The 25,537-nt window shown below is 43.0% G+C and overlaps 1 protein-coding gene across 3 annotated transcripts in view; it reads left to right on the forward strand.

The window, feature by feature from the left end:
* The window catches only part of IRSp53 (Insulin receptor substrate 53 kDa), a 108,244-nt gene that overhangs the window by 43,048 nt on the left and 39,659 nt on the right, over positions 1-25,537 (forward strand). For all 3 annotated transcript variants that reach the window (XM_046620417.2, XM_046620421.2, XM_046620418.2), the window contains exon 4: positions 18,421-18,513. In XM_046620417.2, coding sequence (XP_046476373.1) covers positions 18,421-18,513 — 93 coding nt within the window. The remainder of the gene's footprint in view (positions 1-18,420; positions 18,514-25,537) is intronic.

The raw sequence follows: 25,537 nt of genomic DNA on the forward strand, positions 1-25,537 counted from the left end.
TATCCGCAGTCTAGTCTTTGTCTTCTAATGACACTTTAGGGGGTGATTCAACACTCCGTTTGTATTCTGGCCTGTCGTTTCTAGCCTTTGTTATACACTTGTGGCTTGTACCTATCCATACATACGTGATGATACGTAATATATATATACACACACATAGACACCTTATATCCCACCTTGTATTATAGCATCACGTGGATCATCTCATGCCTCGTGAATTAACTCGATTAGCAATTCGCGTGTGCAAAACTTTCAAGTTTTGCGTAAACCGGTGGTTGTCATGCAAACGGTGTTTGACAAACTCTCACGACGATCCTCTAAAATGTGAAAAATTATAACCGAATATATGTGTATCAAATTGTTGTATTGACGATATTATTCGGTTCTGAAATCTTTTCTTTTTTTTTTTTCTTTTCCGTCCTTTTCTTTTTCTCCGGACAGAATTTCCCGCTTTCCCGATTCTGAAAGAAACTTTTTGGATGCGAATCTTTCATACCGCGAGGTGTAAAAACTTTTTTTTATATACGCCCAGACTCCGTGTGTAATACACCCCCACACACGGTGTATGTAAGGCAAGAATTTATGTTGACAAATATTTTGCTTTTTCCCACCTCTTCTTCTTTCGCGTTCTCGAAGCCTCTACGCGAAAGTCTACGTTCAACCATGTAATAGTATATATTTATATAATATATGTAGCCACATATTTTCACCCTACAGAGGAATACACGTTTCGCCTTATTTTATATTTTTACCTTTTTCCTCACGCCTCGCAACAGCACACTGTCATCGTTTCTCGCGCTATGCTTGCCGCGTGAAAAAATATCCCGCAATTTATGACTGTTCTTTTTTTTTTCTTTCGTTTTTTTTTTTCCTCTTCATTCACCTTTTACTCCTGGTTTTTTATTTATATACATTTTATTTTTCCGTCCCGAGATAAAATGATGCACAACGTCAGTACCTTAGAATTCCTTTAATTTCGTTTAGCGGAGATTGTTTTTTTTTCTTCCACCAACGAGTCAACCGCGCCCCGAAAATCTAACTTCGGGGTGAATTTAGTCACTCGCGATACGTGCGTAACAGCCTCACCAATTTGCAAAATTTCCTTTATAGAAACAATGAAAACCACCGTGTGCAGAGTAAAATCTGCTGCGTTTGTAATTAAAATTAAAAGAAAAAAATTTATAAAAATACAGTCGACGTCGATATTTTTGATCAAAACATTGATATGTCTCTCTTTTCCTGCAGCTTTGAGGAAAAATCTGCTCCTTTCTTCTTCTCTCCGTGTAAGTCACGTAAGCTACAGCTGACTCATTTAACGACTTCTCGGAGCCGTCAATCCGTTTTACTTTTATCGCACCCCACAGACCTTCCAGTTTTCACTCGCATCCCGGCAGTATGATGCCCTACCAGTTGGTCCCGTACTTCGCGTTGCACTTTGCCGAGACTACTGCAGTTGTTAACTTGATAAACAATGTACAACACACAACACGCCCTTCAAGGTTTCGTTTACATTAAAGCTCTCCGCGTCTCTCTTGTAAGCTTACGAGCGTATTTATAGCCACGACTTATACCCAACTCACGCTGCATGTATCCGGCTGTATCGTAGTTTCGTTTCCGGTTTTATTTTCCTTTTATTTTCTTTTTTCTCCTCACTTTGTGCTTGTCGATGATTTTCCTGAAATCCTTGACGATACGGAGTAGCAGGAATCGGGGATCAAAGGATTTCTTTTGACGTGTTTTCTTATTTCGATCAACGATATTGAATCTTGAAATTTTTCTTTATTATTAATTTTTGTTTGATTTGAACGCAAATTTTCATCATTCTTTCTCCGCTTCTCAATATTTGTCCTCCGATTTCTTAATTCCATGATTAATTTGGAATCAATGAACTTCGATCATTAATCCCACAGACTCGAATTACATATTCCTCAATTATCTGTTCTTTGTTAATTTTTCACGCGATCGTTTTCTCCTCGATTCTCTTCACCCTCTGTAAAATTCATCAATTTTTCTCCAACTTCCCCAAACTTCGGACAAATTGGCTTCGCTTAAATCCTCGTGTTTCCTTTACACCCAGAGAACATGCGTAACACATAATATATCAGGTACCTATATATGCTGTACCTCTTACACATATATCATAAGTGTGTCCGTGATTTCTCATCGTTTAACTGCGCCATGTATCCCGTGTGTCAAACACGCTGCCCCCAACAATCGATACAGCATGAACACACATCCGACAAGCACGCACACACACACACACACACAGACATGCATCCAACACAGACTTGCCAGGCGTAGCCGGCTCGTGTGGCTGCAGGCTAAATTCGGCCGAACGCCGAGGAGTTGGAGGAGTTTTCGCGCAAGGCGCGATTGCGAAATGATCGTTTAACTTTGACAAATGCGCGCGAGCTGTCGAAGAAGCGGCCCTGCGGAAAATGGGAGCGTTAAACATTCCAGTTTCGTGACAAATTGCGGTACCTACGGCGAAATGAGAGAAAGAGAGCGAGGAAAAAATTGCGTATGAGAAGTATAGTTGAATGGTTAATTTATTTCCCCAGGCAGTAATTGTATTATGATTAACTACACCGGTCGACGCGAATTTTCAGTCAGGGTTCTAAATGTCTAATTTCGATTTCTTTCGCGTAACTAATGAAAGAAAAAAAAATAAAAAACAGTCTTATTATAGAAAGTTTTTTTTTTTTTTTTACTTGCTTATCATCTTTTATTTATCAACGTGAAAAAGACAATAGTAAACTTTACAAGTAACGAACGAAGATTTCGTTTATTACTCGATCTACACAATCCAAATTTATTTATTCGAGCATAGGCCCGTAAAAGAGATGACAAAAAAAATAAAAAAGTGTCGTGACCTGTGTTATTAAACAGCGAGTGATTTCATTCGAATCAGCCACAGTTTTTCTAATTCTTAATGATAATTCGTTGTACAGTACAATTCATTCGGAGTACGGTGGTTATCCTTTTGGCGACTGACAATGAAATACTGGGGGTGGAAGGGGGATGAAAAAACGGGATTAGGTATGCAATAACTCGAGATTATGCGGAGAGCGAGGACGCGTCCGGTCGTCTCATTTTGGTATAACTGAAAAATCCCTCGGAACTTCCGTCCTCCGAGCAAATCGTGCGAGGTCGCGCGATTCGTATGGAAATCCTTGCATGGTCCGGCAAGCCACGCAGGAATAGGGGAGGAGGGGATGAAGAAACATCGAGCTTTAGTCGCCGAAAACCAAGCCCAGCCGTAAGCCACGTGTTCGTCCGAAACAAGCGGTGCATTTATCCCCCCATCCCTGATCCTTGCATTTGAAATTCCACGATCGTCTTCGTAATACGCGGGACTTTACGATCTTGCCCCTCCCCGCCCACCCCATGGAATTTCCTTCCATCTTCCAGATTCCACGTCTACGATCTTTTATCGCTGTGAACCATTATTTTAGTTTGTCGTTGTTCGTTGCTTTTGTTTTCTTTCCATGTTTGTTTGTCAATTTTTTATTTTATTTTTTTACTTTCATTTCAATTGGAATCCCAATTCATCTGCAGAGACAGATATAGAAAAGATGTATAATTTTGCTCGATTTACGCGGTGATAAATGGCACGTAATACCACAAGTATGGGTGAAATAAGAGAACGAGGGATGATCTAATCCCCCATATTAGTCATGGTAGTTACGACCGAGTCGGCGTCTTGTCTCTGTTCTATCTCGCATCTTTTTCCAGATGCACACGGAGGGAGAATTTATCCTGATTAATTTTTCCACTCAATAATGTGTATGTATAGACGTATGCACGTGTATGAGTGTGTTAGTGCTGCGCCAAACGTATCGCAGTTATAAGAAGAAAAGTACTAAAAAAATAAGAAGAAGAAGGAGAAGAAGAAGGAGAAGAGTTCTGATAGAGATGCACGGTTCACGATTTGTCAATAAGGGAATCGGCCACGTGTAAAAAAAAAAAAAATTATTCGATTCTTTATTGAACCGTTTACGTTTTGAATCAATTTTTTTACATCAATTATCCAACGCCACGATAGTGGTAAAAATAAAACGTAACAACGGAAAGAAAGTCTGCGTAGAATCGCACAGCGAATGGTTGAAAAAGAGTTGACGGGGAAAAAGGAAGTGGAAGTGCAAAAAAAAAATAAAATAAAAATCCGTCATTGCATGCATATAATTAGGTGAAATACTGTGTATTGTACATACGTGTATACGTATATAGAAACCATTCGCGATGTGCAGTGACATATAAATTATTCAAAAGGCTAATTATACGGCGGCGCCACCTGAGAGGCGGTGGGGAATTTTTTTCCCACCCCTCTTACCCCCGCTGTCAAAACAATCACGGAACGGGAAACGCTTTGAAGTATTTACATTGCAAATTGGAGCTTTCACCCCTCCTCTCTCCCTCTCCCTCTCTCTGTCCGTCTATCTGTCTATCCGTCTCTCTCTACGCCGCGATCTGACTTCTGTACTCCTGCGGCAACCGGCTTTCGTCCCCCATCTACATTGCTAAAACCATGCGCTGCACGCTGCCAAGATAGATATGCCAAACCACCGAAGTTCCACGTTATGTATGCATGTATACAAAATTTCACGATCGAATCTCGTGCGGCCCCCGGGCTGAGGCGAAAACGCGCGTTCAACTTTGTCCGTGGTGGCTGCATTGTGAAAGAAAAAAAAAAAATGCCTTCGTTGTTCGAGCATTTTAATTTGGCGGATTAAATGGAAAAAAAACAACTTTTAGCCAAAAGAAAGTCAATGTATGTATTAGGGTGGGTCTTTTCTCTTTAACTTTTTTTTCCTCCTAACGTACCCTCAGAAAAGTTAGTTTTTAGCCTCAAACGAAGCCTCGTGATACCGGAACTCGGTAGGGAAGTTCCAAAAGGCGTGGTATGGTATGATAAAATTGCTACTCAATTTACACATGCACAAGTTGAGAAGGAAAAGTTTATCGCTGAATTAAGCTCGTCGTAATTCTTATCAATGTTTCTTCCTCTCTACCGTTGCGTTGTTTAATTCCTCCCCGCTCACCGTTTCTCAACAAGATTAAACTATTCGCGTTTGCCGTGTGCCGCAGCTTATATGCGGCAGCAAGGAATTCTTAAGAACATTTGCAAGAACGGTGGTGCGGATAGCGGAGGATGAAAAGTCGAGAGGAACGATGAGCGGGGCTGCGGAATACCGGCGGAAAGTGCAGCCTGCATTTCGCCATCTTTCTACTTTACTCTTCGCCTTCGAGAAGTTTAATGTCTTGAGTATTCCACTCTCAGGTATTTTCACCGGAATTTATATGCTTCATTTGTGTGCCTGAAAACGTAGCTGGAACGGCAGTAAGCGAGATGTAATTCTTCACCTTGCATTTCTCTCGATTCCCTCGCAGCCAGACGCATTTTCACATGTTTATATTTTTACCACTCTTCCGCACCTTTTTACCAGCTGCATTTAAGAAATTTTCTACCTCAGGTTGCTACGGTTAATTCGTTTCGGTCGCAAAGTTCCGACAGTTTGCTCATAGTTCTCGTTTCTGATGTGAAAAATTAAAGAAACGAATTCATGAATTAATTAATTAATTATGAAAATTGTTGCTAGCATTATATTATTCATATTATAAACTCGGAATGGCATTGTCACGTTGGTACTTCACCTCCCCTCCACGTTCAATTGCCATTTCGCTCAACTCTTACGTCCGTTATTTCGTCTTTTCTCTTTTTCATTTGCTCTATTGTTTTCGCTAAGTGGCCGCGGTAATTAGTCAGACTATGCTAAAACCACGAAGATTGAGTGTTACGAAAATTGTTTTGTATACAAGTGTAGAATGCACTTTCTGCGAAGTGCATATATTGTGAGTTAAAAACGCTACTCCATTAATTAAATCTCGTCTATTCTAATTATATCACTACATTTTATTCTCCATCTTTTGATTAAGGAAAAACACAGATTTAGTTTGACTCAATCGTCTGTAAGTGTTGATGTAAAAACAGGTTTGGAAAAGAATTTCGGTGAGTAATTTTTTTTTTTTTTTGTATTTGATATACGGTATATATCGAATTTCAAGTATGCTGTCGGTGTAAGAAATTTCTGGCTAACTCGTTGAACTTATCAATTGATCCTTGAGCATCGCTCGTTGTCAGCATCGTTTACATTCTCATCATCGGTGGATCCTTATCATTATTATTGCCGGTCGAAGAGGAAGATGAAGTAGCATAAATCTGATTGAAATCACGAACGTTGTCAGTTCTATTTTACATATGTGAGTAATAAAAATGTGGTTGACGTAGTTTAACGCCTATACTTGAAGACATTTGCCTATAGATCGCATAAGCACGTGTCCGCAATACATCCGTAATACAATTTCGAAACAAGACAGGTCATATTTCATGAAGTTTATCGTGTTAATGGACACACCCGTCGTCAACATTAATCACGATCATTGAACGTGCATGTGAATCTCCGGTTTCCGTGCACGGAAATTAATCCTCACCTATCAAATTCAATGACGATCATCGGTATTGACGACGAATTGGAAACTCTGTGTGAGCTGTGATCCAGTTGCTAAAAGCCAAGGTCCCTGACAGGCGAAACTGCTCGCCATGATTCTCTTCGCTCTCCTCTCGTGTGAAATGGGCGGTTGATTACTGGAACGAGAGCGGGATAGGGAGTATATCGATAGAGGAAGATACAGAGTGCCTAAAGTGCCGAGCAGGGTGAAATTGAAATCGAGGAATCCACTCATCGTTGTCTGACAATAAGGTTCATTGTCAGTTCGATCATCGGGGTTTCTTTCGAAAATTCATCGAAACGTGACGCACAGTCTTTGCAACGCACGTGATGATCGGAAACAGTTTGAAGTTGGTAATTTACAGCATATATCATAGCCGCTTTTGCGGCTTCTTCTCGGCTCGGGTTTCCGATTAGCCTCGATTTTTCAAACGCGAGAAAATTCCTCCGCAATGCCTTGCAGTCAGTGGCTGCCACTAACTGGGTGAGAGAAGCCTTAGACTGAAATTTCGTCACGAAGAGTATATTCCGCTGTTCACCTTATAAGTGCACTGTAATGGTTTGCAGCTGTATTATATTATTATACACTTCAGAAGCAGCGGAGTAGTCGGTTAATAGCCTCGGGCTAATGGATTCGATTAATATCGATCATTAATTTCTAACGGTTGTTGTCTGTCATCTCGAAATATTCCGTGACAAAAAAAAAAAAAAAAACAAGAAAACTTGTTACTAAGGATACAAGGTTCAAACTATAAAGAAAATTGTTTAGACATACATTTATAGATGTACAATTAATCAATTTTGTTTTATTATCGATTTTGATTGAATTTCTTTCTTTTTAGCTAAACTGTACATATTTTCTTTTTGGTTAATAAACGAATAAATCAGAGGTGTTATAAACTTGTATGAATAAAATTGTAAATATTAATTATGCCTCATCATTCATTCATTCGCAAGATTAAAATACACCTTCTCTACATATAAATGTTCATTTACAAGTTCAATTTGACAATTTTTTCTTTACTAGTATTTTGCTTTAAAGAATAACAGTTTTTTGGCTTTACTTAGCTTTTACTTTTCTTTATTGCTGAACAAACAGGTTCCGTAATTTGTTAGTGAAAAAGGAGGTAGATATTTTAATAACGGATTTCGTCAAGCCTTTGTGCCACGTTTTCGTTGTATTATATAATAGAATTAATCTTCGTAGATGCCGTTCCACTTTCAATTGTTATAAACTTATTGAAATTGTAACATTTTCATTTACAGTTTTAGAAAAATTTGTGACTAAACATTGGTAAGAAGAAGAAAAAAAAATGTGGATAGTAAAATTGGATCTATTGAACTGTGCAAATAGATTGAAAATGTCGACTACGAGGTATTGACTAGACGTTGATTCTTCGACGTCTTTTGGCGCAGAGTGGGAACCAGTAAAACTCATTCATCCTGCACGCTACTTCTATTTGACTACGTTCTTATTTGATTTACGTAGTAGGGGCGTTGCTTAAACCGCATTTAAAAATTCAACCGGGATCCGCTCTCACAAACACCATCGACAATCGCATGGGAACGCGAAAGCCATCATCGCACTGCCGTGACTGTGACGGTCAATTCTTGTTTAGGGTTGGATAATTGTCATGTTTTGTGTCACTTGAATAACAACCCGAGGGAATCAACGTTCCTCTCTCTCCCTCTCTCTCTCTCTGTCTCTCTCGCTCTCACTCTAGCCAATGTCCAGTAACGATGCATTGACTACGTGGCGTCGCCCGCATGCCGCATTCTCCTCTGCAGTTCCAGACAATACGGACACTGCGCTGCCGCGTTTTGCGATTGCGGTTTATAAATGCGACCAAGCAGCTTCCCAGCTCGAAAAACGTAGGAGGAAAATATACTGGGTACATATGTGGTGAAAATTGACTTCAATCTTCGGTTAAAATCGAGATAAGCTGGTACGAATGACTCATCGTAACGGTGACAATGGTCGTAGCCACCATATCTTGGGTGAAACAGACCATGAATGTATGAGAACTACTTCAATATCGTGCTCGGCTTATCATTTCGCGAGTTCCCTTATCTCTTCGCGCAAAATTGCGCAACCAGATAACGCTGCGTGTCTCTATATCTGCTGGGAATGGCACTGTTCTGGTCACCGTTGTCCTTTCCGCTCTGCAGAACCGTGCGTGGCAGTTTCCTGTTCACCGTACAGCTATACATAGATACCCATTCCGAAGGGTGTGTGTATGTATGGCGAAGCCGCGGCACGATCGGACAGTCGTCCAGATCCTCTCTTCTCTCTCTCTCTCTCTCTCTCTATCTATCTATCTATCTATCTATCTCTATCTCTCTGTCGAGAATTGCTGGCATTAGGGGGTGATGGCCCTCGTTTAGGGGCATTTATACCGTAGGCAGATATCCGGGCTGGCTGCTGCAGACACTCGCAGACTACGTTTCTCCTCCGCAAGCACAGGCGAACCTTTCGACGCGAACTACGTGGCTCAACAGAAATTAATTATGCAGGTACGAATGTAGTTGGAATATTCCCGAGGCGCGTTGGCAGGTAGTTATGAAGATTCGAAATTTCTAACATCCGTTTGCCGATTTCTTGTGTGTTACGAACGAAAATGGTCAATTCATGCGGCAAAATTGGAATATTTTGGAGATACTTTTCAGTCTTTGAGGATTTTCAGCTCCGTTGAAAAGTCAAGAGAGAAAGAAAGGGGATGTAGGGATGCCTAACCTGGTAAAGGTCCTGACCACATGCTCAAACACACAGTCGAGCAGCCACGCACGACGTGCCTAACGCGAGTTTGACACAAAGTGAGGACTTGCTTTGTAACTCGGTAACAGCTTGCTTGATCACTGGATGCTGAAAGTTTTTCACTGCGTAATGTTGATCGATGTATCACTTTCGGATTAGGATGACTATCGGCTCCTTTCGCTAGAGCTTAAGAGGCGAATCGCCTCTCTTACCCATTCGCGTCGGCATAATCCAGGACATTCTCTCCGCCCACTCCTACGATGTGGGATTCTCACCCCTCGGCTATGGCATGGCAAAAGGTTCTTGATCTTTTCCGGTAATTGCCAGGGAATTCCTGTCGCCGTTATTACCATTACTACGGCTACCCATTAGTGCTCCGATTATAAGACCGACTAACACCGCGATTTTCTTGTCCATTTCGCGAGTCGCTTAACTCTACGCGGTCGGACAGCGTCGGTTAAATTTCCGAACAATGGCGTGGGTTCTCTTCGGTGACCCTAATCTGAAAGTAGAAAACGCTAGGAAATAGAGGAGGAGAGAGGACAAGATGGAAAGGTAATTGGCACAGTCGGTCTTGAGGTTTCACTCTCAGTACCATCGAAACATGGGCTAAAGGAGATAAGCTATCTCGACCTCTCGGAACATCTGTCATTGAAATGCTATTGGACTTTCTGAAACTCGGATAAAATTCCGACTTTCCAGAGGGGGAGGAAGGACGCCAATTCACGTGGCGATGATCCGGGCAGAGTGCAGCGAATGAGAAAAGTGCCGGGGACGGGTGATGCTTTCTTGATGTTGCGGAGGGGGGAGGTTGGAATAGGTCGCGATGAAGAAGGAGATACGGCCAGGAGAGAGTGAAGTGATTTCGGGTGAAATGATGGCCTCGGATCCAGGGCAGGTTAGGAAGAGTTTAAGGGTTCGTTGCGGGGAGAAGGGAAGAAAGGGAGGAAAGGAACGACACGATGATATTGCTCGGGGGTTAAGGGACAACCCTCAGCCTAGCCCTAATGGTGCCGGCAATTTCCTTAGATCGAAAAAGTTGACTCAAAAGAAGAAAGTTCCACGCGGCGCAGCGACGCGCTGCGACTGTGACTTGGCCAAAGTGATTTGGAAACACAAGCGATCACTCAGAGTGCTAATATACTCCATTCCGCCCAACCTCGCCTCAGTTCCTTCCCCCGATCGAGACCGGACGAAACAAAATCTCACTCGCACGGACGATCCGGGAACTCGAGAAACGCGGATACCTAACCTGATTAATTGGTTCTAACCATGCTTACATACCGTCGACGTCCATGCTGACTCAGGGCATCGTTTCGCCGCGTGTATCTGGAACAAGTTTGAGGAGCGTTATGATATTTGCTCGGCAGTCTCTTCGCCGGCAATGAAGCGAACCTCGAATAACGGAGGAAAAATGGAAGGCACGTAACCGGTAATAGAAGCACACTCCAATAATCTCTAGGCATGTTGCCTGCGACTCTCACGTATACGGCTTCCATGTGCCGTTGGGGCTTCCGGATTTGCTCGCACCCCGGAATACCTGTTCCAATATCCGCCGCCTGTGCGGATCGGACGTTCCGTCGATGTTACTTTGAATTTCATTCTCCGAATAATTTCTCTCGCTGCTGCACGGTGAGCACCGAGGATGCGGACTGGGAAATTTCAGGTTACAAACCACCGATGACGGTGACAACGACGGGGAACATTCTTGTCGTCTAATCGCATTTGTTGCGTAGGTCACCCCCGGTTACGAATCGAGGTGATACTGTCCGGTATTAGGAATGTCTGCGACAGGTTGTAGAGAACGGCGTTGGTAAATCCACCTTTTGAATACCGACCGCGGATGTTCTCTCCCTTCCTCCGTCTCAATCTCCCTCCACTCCGCCCCGGTTATCCGTACGTGTGGGTTATACGTGGTGGTTGGAAGGCACGAGGCGTGTGCCGCTTCGGGATTCTGCGGCTTGCTACGATGGGATAGAGGATATCGGGTGAACCTTAATTAAATCTAGCGGTGCAGGACGAGCCACGACGTGGTTGTATGACGCGCGTGGAATTCAAAGATATCACTCCATTGTTTCGATTGGTGTAAAGATTCCGGCTCGCTCGTTCGCTGCCGCAGGATTCGTTGCCTTGATCCGGAAGACTGAAACTTCAGACTTGGGTAACTTGATCCGGCCGTCCCAAATACCTACTTCGGCTTTCGTCATTTTTTGGGGATCGGGTATCGCGTATCGGTGCGAGACAAGTTTCGCAGGATTATGGAACTCGTTTCGCTTCACCGAACGTCCGGTTGTCACCGGTTTTTCCAACTTTAGACGCTGGACTAACCTCGGTCCTCGTTCGCTCTGTACGAATCCCTCAATGTCGGAAGTAGCAATGCAAGTTTGAGTCTTTGTTATTACACAGGATGTTACCGGGGAACAAGGCGCATTAAGCATGCGTAGTACAACGCGATGTTGGGCCGCAGGTTGACGAGCGAACTGCCATAAGCACAGGGAGATGAAACACGGACAACTGCACCTGCGCTTACGACCCCTTGATGCGAGGGGCAATTAAGGCAGCGTCACGACGATCGCTTGGACAAGTTTTCGACCCTTCGCGAATCACGACGTGACTGTTGAGATGAAAGTAACAACGATGCGTGCCGACCTCGATTATTGTTACCTAATGATCGGGCATGAGCTGTTGTGATCAGCTACGACGTTGAATCCTCGGCGTTAGCTTCCGCGTCAAAAAATCCGAACTTTGTCTCGTGTTCTTGAATGTGTACTTATTAGAGCGGATTTTTTTTCTGAAAGCAACAAAAGCAAAAACAGCATCCCAACTTGTATAGTTGTCGAGGTATTTCGGTTTAAAGTCACATTTTAGAATTTCGCTACCGAGTTACGGTTTCACGAGGCTTCGCTTGAGGTTAAAAGCTAACTTTTCGAGGGGTACGTCGGATAAAAAAAGTTTAAAAAAAAACCACCCCAATACTCATACTATACAGACATAAACAAGTTTCTAGCTGAGGGTAAATCGGTAAATCCGTGGAAAAAAAACTCGCTACCGACGAAGGACTTCTGTTCCTGCCGACAATGAGGTACATCAAGGCATGGTGAAATGGATGCTTGAGAATCTACCCTGGATCATTACGCAAAGAAGAGAAGGAGAGGAGTGCGGGAGTCTGCCAGATTACAGCGGACATTGTTTCAGTCCTGCTTTGCAGGCGGTCGAATTGCGTCCGGGACGCGATAAGCGAGAACTGCTGCAGGGAGAGAAAATGGGGATTAATATTCCCCGGCTCTCTTTGTGCGGTGGAAAAATGAATTGTTATTTCACGAACTAGGCGCGGAGTTTTTCCGACGAAAAGGGGATCGAGTTGGCTCCGTGTAAGTTGTTGGGGAGGAAGTTTTTCTCTACCCCTTAAAATTCAGGAGCACCGACCGGAACTTTGGTAGCGGACATCAATCAGCCCGAAATTCATAGCATAATCCTTGTTGCCCGAATCCATTGTTGGCCCATTGTTGGCCTTGTTTGCCTCGATAATAGCAGTGCCCGTTGCGTAGCAGCTTTTGTACGCATAAAGTGGCGCAAAAAATGACTTCCAGGGAAAGGAGAAAAAGAAGCGATTCTTGTTAGCAGGTACGAGGCGATAAAACAATTTTCTGAATCTCTTTACCGTGTGTGCAGATCCCGATGTACGAGACGCGTTGAGTCGACGGTTATTTACCGCGCTTAATTACCACTTCCCAATTAACGGCACGTGCCGGTGTTTCAACCCCTTGATTTGCGAAGTGCGAGTCGCGAAACACAAGACGGAGAGCGGGAGAGCGGAAAGTACCTAAGAAGAGAGAGAAGGAGACGGGAGGCTTTCTCTGACGCGAATGTTAGGTGTGTCGAATAAGGCTGACACAAATCTGATTTATAGTCGTGAGTTAATTAGACGGAAGGTGGAGAAGAAGAGAAGAGAAGAGAAGAGAAGAGAAGTGAAGAGAAGAGGGGCTCCGTGTTGCCGCTCGAAAGTTTGAACAGTCATGGAGGGATTAACTTAAGTTTTGGATGGCTTAATAGGTTTGTACCTTGTTACTTCGGTTGTAGGCCCAACACAATTCTGGCGTAACTGCCGAGCTGCGGTTCAACGTGGATAGCTTGCGTTGGTCCCTGAGTCGGTAGAACCGAGGGACGAAAAGGGGTGAAAAGAGGGTACGAAGTCGGAAGTGAGTGAAGCCGAGTAACGCTTCGCCGCCTGTGAGGAGTCGAGAGATTTTCCCTTTTACTAATTTCGTTTCTTTTTTTTTTCAAACTTTTCCTTTTAATTTCTTTCTTATTTAATATAGCCTCGCTGCCCTTTTTAACCGAAGAGGAACCCTTTATTATTTACCCGTTATTTGCGGCGTTGCGAAAGATTGCTTGGAATTATTTTCCAAAACTCTTCCACGCGTGTTTCTTTTCGCAAAACTCCCGGTTTGATAAAATTTTAATTTTTTTTCAGTATGTTCGTTTCTGTTATATTCATTGCAATTGTTTTTGATTTAAAAACTTTTTTTTTTTTGATTGGTGGATCACACTTGACGCAGCGTGGATGTTTGACGGAATGAAAAGAGATGAAGGAAAAAAATATGGAAAAACTGATAAAATCGGGATTATTATTCCACCCGCCGATGTTTGATTGATATGCATCGGGTATTTAGCAAATTCTTTTCGCACACAACTCTACAGCTATATGTAAAACGTATATATATTTACCGCTCGAGTTGACACGGTTCTCGATGATGCCTACATCACTCGGGACTTTGCATCACGTATTCAAGCCTTCGTTGCCGCTGCTGCTGCAGATGTCGCAATGAACTCTATGGTCTCGAACCGTTCCGTTTATCCCCCCAGGGGATGACAATATTTCTCGAACTCATTGACTCGTTCATTTTCACGCATGGAAGGCTCTTTAATTTTTGCTTTAAATCCCGCGGCGAATCAATTCTACACAAGATACCGGTCGTTTCTTCCCAATTCGTTTGTCTCAGCGTTACGTTGGTCGTATCGTCGCGGTTCATCAGCGCGGATCTGTATTTCCAAATTTAATTTCAGTGACGGCGTTGCGCTGTTGGGAAAAACATTTTAATCCGTTGACTGTGAGGGTGCTGCGAATTTATTTAGTGGGTACAAAGTGGCGGCAGCAGACGGAGGGCTGGAAGCAGTCGTAAGCTTGCGGTATAAATGCGGAATGGCTATTTCATGCAAATTATGCGTAATGCTGTTGCAGCGTAATTTTTATACATTTTTTTATTTTTATCTCTTTTCTTTTTTATTAATTTTTCTATTCGTCATAATGACACTTCGGTGCAATGTGTAGGAGGGTGGTAATTGAAACGATTACTCCCGTGTTGCATCAGCAGTACATTTTTCGAGGGGAGTGTAATATCTTGGGTATGGGTGAAAAGCAGAAGCAAATTGTGCTTTTTGCAGTTCCTCGGTCTGAGGTACGAGGATGAAACCAGATTGCCCGAAAGTGGTTTTAATCGATCATGCAAAGTTCTGCTAAGCTGCAACTGCTTCGAGGTAACTTGCGTAATTTGAGTCCAAAGAAACTGGATTAGTTTGAAGAAGAATATACGGTGGAATATATCTAGAGAAGTTAGTTTGTGCGAGGAGCGGAGAATAAGTAGACGTTGTTCGGGTTGGTAGGAAACGGGGATTTAGCTGTGGTTCTGCGCTTATGATTCTCTCTCATACACACACACACACAACACGAGAGAGAAGTGAAGTCAATCCTGTAAGTAATCGTAAAGTAAGATAAGGGAATGCGAGGCGAGACGAGGCGAGGCGAGGCACGGAGTGGATGGGTAAATAAACAGACCCTTACCTACTTGGATTGCAATTCAATTTCCATTGAAATTTCATTCCGGTTTGTATCGACAATGGAAAATTAAGTTCTCCCGCGCACGGTGCTCTTCTCTTTGACGATTATCGATCATCACACGGCACGTATTTTCAACGTTCGTAAAAACTGAAACCTCGTTCATCGATGCGTTTACTAATATCTAGCGATGACCACTAAGCTATGAATAATCGATGCATCGATCAATCGAGTCCAAAAAAAAAAAAAAAAAAAATAATCGGAGACGGTTTCGATTGAATCAGTATGTAGTCTCAATGATGGAAAAGTTTTTCGATAATTTATAGTTTCGTTGAGAATATTTTTCAATTTCAGGTAAAAATGTTTATTCATCTTTCACTCATTACATCAAACAGGTACTTAGTAAGTAAGACAATGGTAATATCGTTGATACTTTAACCGCATAAATTGATATCGTGTCGCGTCCTTCGTGGGAGTAAAAAGCAGAGACCGATCGTTAGGAAAAATAATCGAGGCTGTGTGTTGATCGGGTTTGAAAAATGATGGATTATTTTTTGTAATTTTTACCCACATCGACAGAGTGAAACGGCGTTTGACACGTTTCCGTGTAACATGCAGAGACAGTCGCGAGCTGTTCTACCGTAGAGAAAGCGAGGCGATCCGTTCCATCCGAATGTGAGTTAGGTACACAGTGAAGCGGAGAAGGGACGGGATTGGGAAGAGTGGCGATTCCCACGGCTTGCCGCACTTCCTTTCTGCGGTACGAATTTTGCCACCCTTTCGATTGATTAGACCAGAAGCTCGACTCCTCTTTCATTCACCAATCCAATTTCATTTCTATCCTATGTTCTCTCGCCGCAAACATCCCGCTTTTACACCCGCCTCGTCCCCGACTGTTATAATCGAGGTATGGGATAGCCGCGGCTTTTGTTTGCCGATCGAATTGTCCCGCCGCTTCGATAGATCATCGGTTTTGATACGCTGGTTTCGTTTGGCACCGCACTCTGCCACCTTCCGACCAACGAATTAATCCCGCGATCCGGACATGCTCGAGTATTTGAAGCGAGAATATCGGGGCGGGGTTCACGTTCGGGATGTCGAAAGTTCCGAAAGGGACTGATTCCGAGCGTAAAAATATCGAAAAACGAAAACAAAGAAAGGTCAGAGTGGTGAAATTTCACCGAGCCAGAAATTAAGAGAACTGAAAAACTTTGATCATTCGGAATTTCGATGTTTGTGATCTTTGTATTTTCTCATTCTCGCACTTTCGGAACTTTGACTCGTCGAAGTTACGCCCTTTCGGTTTTGTGTCTATTCGGAACGTTGAGCGTCAGGTTTCGGACCGTTCAAAACTTTTCTGTTTTGTCAAAGTTTGATTTCTATACCTTAAGTTTCGCTAACAAAAAATTGGGAATTTGGCGCTGTCGGAAGTTTTTCAAATTCGGAATTTCAAATATTTACGTCACATATCACGTGGAAGACAAAAAATCGAAAGAGAGGTGCAACCAACGCCTCTAACTCTGATCGTCGGAAAACACTCGCGACCATGATCCGCGGGTATAAATCAGTTTCCAAAGTAAATATCACCATACGCCATACTCGCCTGTGCGTGAAAAAAATTTGGGGGGTTTCCAGCCCTTGCAGGCATTACCAAGCACTTCTTCGAATTCAAAATTGACTCCGGATATTAAGAAGAGTCGCGGCGAGGGACGGCGAAGCGAGGCGAGCGTGAGATGAAACCGGGCAAAGCGATTACTGACAACTGGCGGCAATGACAATTAACATCGCGAAAGGCGACAGGCTATTAGTCAGCGGGGAGGATACTCGGAATTGAACCAAGAAACGTGCCACCTACTTTAACTCAACTCCGGATCACCCCTGGCGAGTGACAGGATCCACGGTCCGATGCGGGGAACGCGAGGCTCTATCTCACCGGCGATTCAGGGCCGGGGATCAGCGGCTGTGAATAACCCGAAGAAACGCTCGCTGCCGGGATCAGACGAGTCGAGGAAACGGAAGGCGAGAAACTCTTAAGCGGGACTTAGGGTACGCAGCTACGGCAGCTACCCTCTTGGCTCTCTTGGCTCTCTTGGCTCTGGCCTCGGCTGCATTAGTATTCGAGCGAAGTGCTCGACTAATGCTCACCTTTTGTCTTCGCTGAGGAATTTTCGGGGGTTATAGCCGCCAGCCGGCTGAGAGCAAAGTTGGAAGAACGCTCTTCTATTCTCACTGGAACCTCGCGCGCTATTTTTCGAGGCTTTAAGTCCCAAGGATCGCAAGCTCGGTTCGTTCCAAACCACTAATTGAAAACTGCGGCACATTCTTAGCCCTCCGCTATAGTTACACATCACTTTCCCAATCCCGGTCTAATTCTAAGCCGTGAAATTAATCCGGCTATGCGCAGTTGCAGTTTGTTCTTTTTTTTTTTTTTTTCTTCATCATTCAAAAAACTAACTTTTTCAGACCGATTCATGCAACGGATGAATTATCCGGGACTGCATTTTTCTCGGGCTCGGCAAAGACGCGAGTTTCTGAAAGCTCGTTGCACGAACCGCGTACGCGTCTGTGTCTATGTGCGAGCTTTTTTTCTGCCTCCGTGAAAAGAGTCGGTCTGTGCTTTTCGCGTCTTTTTTAGCTTTCGCGAAACCAGCTTTCTCTCCCTCCCCCCTCCCTCCCTCTTAGACTCGATCTCCGCAGTTTCGTTCTTCGTATACGTGGAATACGAAAAGGAAAAAGGGTGAGGGTGTAGGTGGTAGGTGGCAGAAGCTATAAAAAAACCATCCCTCCTTTCCCCTTCACTCTCATTCTTTCCTTCTCTCATCTCGCATCTACGAGACGCTGCTTTTGCCGAACGTGACGTGCTACAGATAATATACGTCCGGTATACACGATCGACTCACATGTCCAACTGTCTATCCGTTCGCGCGTTCAGAACGTCGCGTGGGTCGAACGTGGATGACGCGAAGGAAGAAGAGAAGGTGCAGAAGTACTTTGTTTCTTTCTTTTCTTCGCTTCACATCTCTCTCGCTCACCCCGAGACTTATAGCCTGGGAAAGAAAAGATACGGATCGTGTTACGGCTCCGACGCTTCTCCTCCCCTTCGTCCTTCGGACGTTACGCGTTCCCTCTTCTCATCATCAAATTTCTAATCTCGTAGTTGGCACAAAAGAAGATCCGTCGCGGCTTAGCAGAGGCTTTCGGTGATGTCTATTATCGAGCGAAACTTTTCACAGAAGAAATATAACCTTCCCAAAGCTCTAATTATAGAAAGACAACTAATGCGGAAATTTATTTTTTTTTTTTTGTTCTTTTTTTTTCAGGAGCCGCCGCTGCTTCCCGAGTTTACGTCGATGCTCTATCCAGGTTGGCGCGACAGGCTCAGCTCGGCACTTGGGGCGGTTCCCAGGATGTTGGTGAGTGCACTAAATTTTCTATTACGCTTTTTCTTTCTTTTTTTTTTATTGTCATTTTTCATCCAGCCTCTTCTTTTCTCATCGACGTTCTCGCAAGCGCGTCAAACGCAGAACGAAATATCGGTTGCGACAACTTCAACGCGTCTCTGGCACTTTCACGGCTGTACATTCTATACGTGTATATTGTCGTTTCCGACACTTAACGACCATCATGCGACCGATGTACGAATATGTGGGAAGAGGTATGAAGATAGAAAAAACGATTTGAAAAATAGTAAAAATGATGAAAAGGAAAATAGGAGAAAAAACGGGGTCCCGCTATGAATCTTGCGTAAAAATATTTCATTTTGAAAACCAAATGTTTTTTTTTTTTCCGTTTCATAAGTATGCGTATGTAGTAAAAAGGAACAGTAGATAGTGTACATTAAAGCACTGTTCTGTTCGACTTTCTATTTTCATTGTTTTATTTCTTACTTTCAACGATCTGGATATCAAGTCACGCTTTATATTTATTAGATACATGCAGTCTTCGATACTTTATTCTTCGTCGTCCAAAAATCAATAAATCCTTCTCTGAATGGATAATAATAATAACAACAATAACAATATTAATATCGATGAAAGGCGTATGGGAGTGAAAAGTATAAGTGTACGTAATACAATATTCCCGACGCGACGGTCTTCTAAGCCAATAGAGGCTTGCCTACTTAGGGCATCTCTTGTCTCTAAAAAGATGTTGCATACAGACCGAATGACGCCGTTCTACGTTAATGCGAGTAACAGGATTATCGTCGACGTTTCTCGGCTGCATCGCGATATCGTCGTGCTTGCGATGATTAGAGCTTGCTGGGGGTGGGTGAGGGGTGAGGCGGGGGGGGGGGGGGGGGGGGTCTTTGATCCCGGCAGGGCTGTTCCCTTGCCGAAGCTTAGAAGCCGCACGAACGCCTAGAATCTAGGAGGGAAACTCTCAGCCTTCCATTCGCCCTTTTTCACCCGTCTTCGATACGTTCGGTTCGCGACTTAGCCTTCACCAGTATTCAACTTTTCTCCCGCTCGCTTCTGCAACTTCCTGCCGCGCGCGGTACTTCTTCGTTCGCCGGATTGAAATCCCCCGTTTCTGTTACTCTGAAAGGAGCGACATCATTCATCGCTGCTACTCGAATTTAGTTTTGAAAATTCGATATCTCAGTCCGCCGGATAAAAGACGAAGGCGTGGGCTAATGGGGTGCCTTATTTTTTTTTTATTCTTCCCCGATTCTCTCTTTTTACGAACTACCTGACCCAGGATCTACTTCTTTACTCGTCTTTGCGCAGCTCGTTCGAGAATCTCGATCCTGCAGTTGCGGCTAGATATTATTCTTTGAAATTGACGAAAGAGAATGTTGAATATAGCATACGTATATATCTTTTATTTTTTTAAATATAACATTATGTATCGTACGTATTTGACAATCTTACAGGCAGAATTATAACTGTGTTTGCCAAGCAGATTCGAAAACTGAGGGTCATTAGGTAGAAATCAATACTGTTATAAAAATTAGGGCTATCTATAATATGAAATCAACATGTCCGTTGCAGAATATTTCGTTCTCCCGTTTCCTCTCCCCCCCCCCCCCCCCCCCCCCCCTCCCTCCCTCAGCTCAGTAGCGAAGGCAGGAAATCCAAGTTCCGTTGACGCCTAACGACACAGTAATTAATATTATTTTCACCGGGCGTAGGGGTGGTGGGGAATTATTGCCGCCTCCTCGCCGACTCGAAACTCGTAACAGTAACAGTAACAGTAACCGTAACAATATCTTGGCCCCTAAGCCTTTAAATCTTGAATAAAGTGCGAGAGAGAGAGAAAGAGAAAGAGAGAGGAGGAAGGAAGGATGGAAGGCTACACCACCACCTCCCTCCTCCCCCAGCGAAAACGCGAGAGAAAACGAGGCCCTTTTCCGCGCCCCTAAAGCTTTGTTATACTCCCAGCGAAGCGTTTCCAAGTCCTATTTGCGTCCGTGGCTTACTTCGCCAATAAAGATCACCGAGTTATTGACGGTCCGCGGTCGCCGGACGAATTATTATCCCTGTTACCTGCCGCGTTTCAACTCCCACGGCTTTCGCATATCGCACGGAAATTATAAGAGACGAATTGAAGTGAAGAAAAAGAACGAAAGTCAAAGAACCAGCGTGACCTAATGTAATTAAAAATTCGCAGATTGTATCTTCAAAAGTTCGGGCACGTTATATAAAACTCGAGAGCAGCTTTTTTGATCGAATAAAATTTTTTTATTTTTTTTTCTCTCGTTCTCACTGATGAAAATCGCAAGCTCTATACGCTATCGTGAATTTTTATACTCTGAGGTCGGATGTTCTCCTCGTTTTGAGTGCCAAATCCTCCGAAATCTGGCGACCGTTCGATAATAATTTCTTCTTTTTTTTTCTGCCTTCTTCTTCTTGTATTTTATCGCGCCACTTTGGGAGAACAGGAAATTCCGGAGGTGTTAAGCCCCCCCAGCTGAAGGAAGTGGCGAGGTACCTTGGCACACCCTTGTTATAGTCGTGAGGTCGATTTTGGACGGCCACAAAATCCCTCGAAGAATCTCTGCGCAAAAGCTGCAGGAGAAATGAAATGAAATTCTCGAATGTGATTGTGTCATTTTGCGGGTTTTTTTTTTTCAAGCAAATATCGCGATCACCGTTTAAGATCAGAGTTTGAATTTGACGAATTTCAATCTAACCTAAAAGCAATATTGTTGCTGAACGAGGGAAAAAATTGTACGGTTGAAAACCTACGTCCTACGCGTTTTTCCTTTCGTTCACTTTTACCTGACGAAGTTTTTCCCAAATAGGGGAACGGAGATTGCCTTGCACGGTTGCGTTGCATTCGACGTGTCGTCCTCAGATTTCCTTGAGATTTTACGGAGGCAGAGGTTGGGGGGTGGGGGGGAGGGGGGAATGTGAGTTACGAAAAGTTTGCGGCGAGTGAGCAAAAGAGAGAGAAAAAAGAGAGGGGTGGGGGCCCGCCTTGCCTTTAATAAAGGCGGGAACTAGTTAAGTGCTTCGCGAGTTCCGCGTGTCAACCCTTTAGTTCTGTATTCATGTATAGCTATAGATGTACAAGGGGTCGAAATTAAGTGCGAGAGGGTCGCTTCTTCATTTTGACTTTACGCTCCCGTCTCCGAGTTTTATAACAATCACGACAAAGAGCAGCTTATTTTGTAACTTTCTTATATCATAGGCATGATACTTTATACAACCGTAGAATCAGGAACAAAGATCCAAAAATTCTTTGAGCTTACCTTTTTCTCTCTCTTTTCAGTATTCACTTTTCTCTCATTTCATAATTATTCTTCTCAAGTTATTTCGCTCGCGAGTTTCAACTTTTTTTTTATTCTCTCAATGCTTGCGATATGATTATTATTATTATTATTGTTTCTTTTTTTTTTCATCTTCTTCCGAGTTGGGTAATCAATTTTTAAAAAGAAATTGTACACCTATTTATTTCATGACCGTACCGAATATTTGGTTTTGTTAACTTTTTTTTGCTGCTTATTCTACGGGAATCACGATTACTGATATCGCAACTCGATATTTGCAGGACGTCTTCTTTCATATAAAGTTCGCAAAGTTGCACAGATTTTTCAAAAATTTTCGTCAGCAACACATCAACATTCGAAATTTGTTCAACTTCCGTAATAACTGATGAAACAAATAAGAGGCCGCAAATTTCACCTGATCCTGCAGCGTAAAATCAGCGCGTATACAACAATATTTGCCGAACTGTATGGCGGAGACGATCGAGGCGTGAATAATTGGGCGTATACTCGTAACGCGAGAACGACGACGGAGAGAGAGGGCAGAGAGAGAGAGAGGGAGATAACAGCCAATGTTAATGCACAGGGTAAACCTTTGGACTATAAATTGTACGATTATTATGGTGATGATGACGCAATATTATTAATGTAAACAGGGACAGTGAATGAGAATTATATCGCCGGGGTAAGTCGGCGTGAAAACGTGCAGGAAGTAGGTACCTAACGCCTCTGCTGCACTCCGCCTTGTATAAACGTGTTACGAATATAATTGCATGAAATCACTATTCATGGTAGATGTAACGAAATTATTCACACACGCCTTGCAGGCTACAATAATTCGCGGAAAGCGGAAAGTGGAAAGTTCGAGGCGAGAATTACACGCACGTGGTTTTATTGTTTTTTTTTTCTCATTGTTTATTATATCTTCCTTCGCTTCACACTCAAGTTTCGTTTTTTTATTTTTTTTTCCCTCTCTCTCACATCCGCCTGTAAGTTTTATAAGATGATTTATTCTTTTTCACACCGGTATTTTCCGATAGCGAATATTTGACGAAGAAAATATAGAGTTCTGATTCATTGATCGATTTCAGATTATTATAATAATCTGACTTTTGGTATAGTTTGATTATCCGGGGGGGAAAATTGAAACAAAAATTGGTTAGATTTAGGTCAAAATTGGAAACGAGGCCGTTAATCACGTCGAGAGGGCTAATTAGTATATTAATTAGTCGAGGCGGTGCGGTTGAGTGGCGATTGTTTCGTCGCACTTAAAAGATTGTTGGCCGCTGCTAAAATGGGGCAGAGAAGGCTCGAATTCATTAATCAGTCGAGAGTCGGAGGTATACGGAGTGGAGCGGAGCTTTAAAGCGCGGGAGCAAAGTTTCGCGGCTCGAAACTCGGCGCGTCTCCGTTGTTTTTTTTTTTTTCTTTTTTTTCCTTCTTCCTTCTCAACTCGCTTAAAAATCCCTTAACAGTAAATTTTCCAATCGCGGGACGATTCCTGAAGGTGAATCCACCGCCGTGGATGGCTAATTAAGTTTGAATCCTCCTCCTCCCCCTCCCGCGTTTCTCCCTCCTTACTGCAGACCCGTTTCCGGTAACGCGGCGGCGAGGCGGCGTTTCACGCCCCAGAAATATCCTCCGAGAATGCTGCGTCCGGGGCGGATCGCGGCGACCCGATATTGCCAATTTCAATATCGTTCTCAGCCCGCCCGTTTCGCCCCCCATTTAACTTCGTGAAATCCTCGATTTCGGCCACTCGTCTCTGCTCAATTTACAGCCTCGAAGAAAGAAGTTGCGTCGTTCAAGATCGATAAATTTTTTATTTATTTATTTTTGTTTTTTTTTGTTTAATTCGTCGTGCAAGATTGTATTCGACAAATCTACTTATATGCACAGAAAGAACATACCAACAATATAAACAAAGGTTTAAGTATCGATCTGACATTTCAAATCGTTTCAAGATTAGGAGAAAGAAGAAAAAAACTGGCAGATCCGTTCGATTTCATTCCACGATAGTTTGGTTCGTTTGAAAATTAATTTTTCAACGGTTCATTATGAGAGATTTTTGTTCTTAGCTCTTTTCCAATTGCACTTTCTTCTTGTTTATGAACGTAACGTTTCGATAGATACCCCACTGAATGTTCGACTGTCCGCAAAAAAAAAATTAGCGATGTTCGTTTATACCTCACCAAAATGTTTTCTCAATCGACCAAAAAAATTTCGTGCCCCTCGCGTTCATTTTTTCCGGTCAGTCGGATGGTTGAGATTTAGTCGAACGGCGTCTTTAGGGCCAAGCGAAGGGTCAAAACACCTGACGGTCGAATTCCCCGCATAATCGCCGCATTGATTCCTGGGCGGGTTCGATTCCTAAGAACGAGGTCGGATGGGGCCGCGGTATAATTGCCGCTTCGCCATCAGGGACCGAGACTTCGTCCTTCGGGATAACAAGGGTGAATCTGGTATTGAATTCGGTGAATTACCTTTGATCCTGTCACCGGGACGCCATTGTCCTTGATGACGTCGGTCCGCCTATATGTCCGGGGATTGGGATCCATCGCGAATCGAGATTGATCGAGATGGATTGATTAACCCTTTGACACGCGTATCACTCCGCTGGGTCAATTTTTATAACAAGACAGTATTCTATGGTTTTTGGTCTCACTGATTACGAATCTGAAATCAGATTTTGAAAATTCAAGATAACGCATCCGATATGGCGGACGAAAATTTCAAATTTGATCGAATACGGTCAAAAGACTCTGTTCACAGAAAACGATGTACAGAATTTTCAGAATCTGATTTCAAAATCGCAATCAGTGACCCCAAAACGCCTGGACAGAGTTTTTTCTCCGGATTCGATCGAATTCGAAATTTTCGTCGGCCATGTTTAATCTGCCATCTTGTATTTTTCAAATTCGATTTCAGATTCGTAATCAGCGACCCCAAAAACTTATAATTTATGTAAAACAAGTATACGTGTAAAGGGGTAACTTTCTCGGAAGTGAATTATTTCTTCAATTTTCACAATTTTGGTCAATTAGTTTGTTTCAAACAATAATAATTTACATTATATCGCAAAAATTACTCTTGAGTATTGAAAACCTACAATTGTACTGTTAGAAATAGCACAAAAGCGCAAAAAAATATGTTGAAAGGTTCTTTAAATGTACAAACAACAAATGTAAAATAGTTGGTAACAATACTTGCTACTATGACTCCAAGGGTTAAGCTTCTTTTAAGCCTCCTAAATCTTGACTGCTTCTCGTATCTCAAATAAAATTCCGTAAATAAAACGATTCAAACCAAATTTGTAGTACAAGTTGTCGAAAAGATTCTTTTGAAAATGGTCGAATTAGTAACCCAACAGCTTAAAGAAATATCATCACAGCAAATCAACAACGAAAATCGAAATATGAAAATTACACAATTAAATTTTCACATATTTGGCTGCCCGTGTTGCGGCGATAAATCCGAATTAGAATTAGAATTGTAGCCAATTAGCGCTCGTCATTTATCCGAAGCCAACCACTTTGACGCTCGCGTTCGATCTGAAATGTTCGTTACAATCGGTGGAGTGAGAACGATTATTCCCGTAGATATTCGGCGTGTACGTCCGAAATTCCGCGGTTTGCATCCGCATGCATTTGGGACTCCGATGAACTGCATCGCGAAATTCCACCCTCCGTAATTTACCCCTCGATTCAATAATCAGTCGCTGTAATTCT

Source organism: Neodiprion pinetum, chromosome 4 (assembly GCF_021155775.2).
Source record: "Neodiprion pinetum isolate iyNeoPine1 chromosome 4, iyNeoPine1.2, whole genome shotgun sequence".
NCBI lineage: Eukaryota > Metazoa > Arthropoda > Insecta > Hymenoptera > Diprionidae > Neodiprion > Neodiprion pinetum.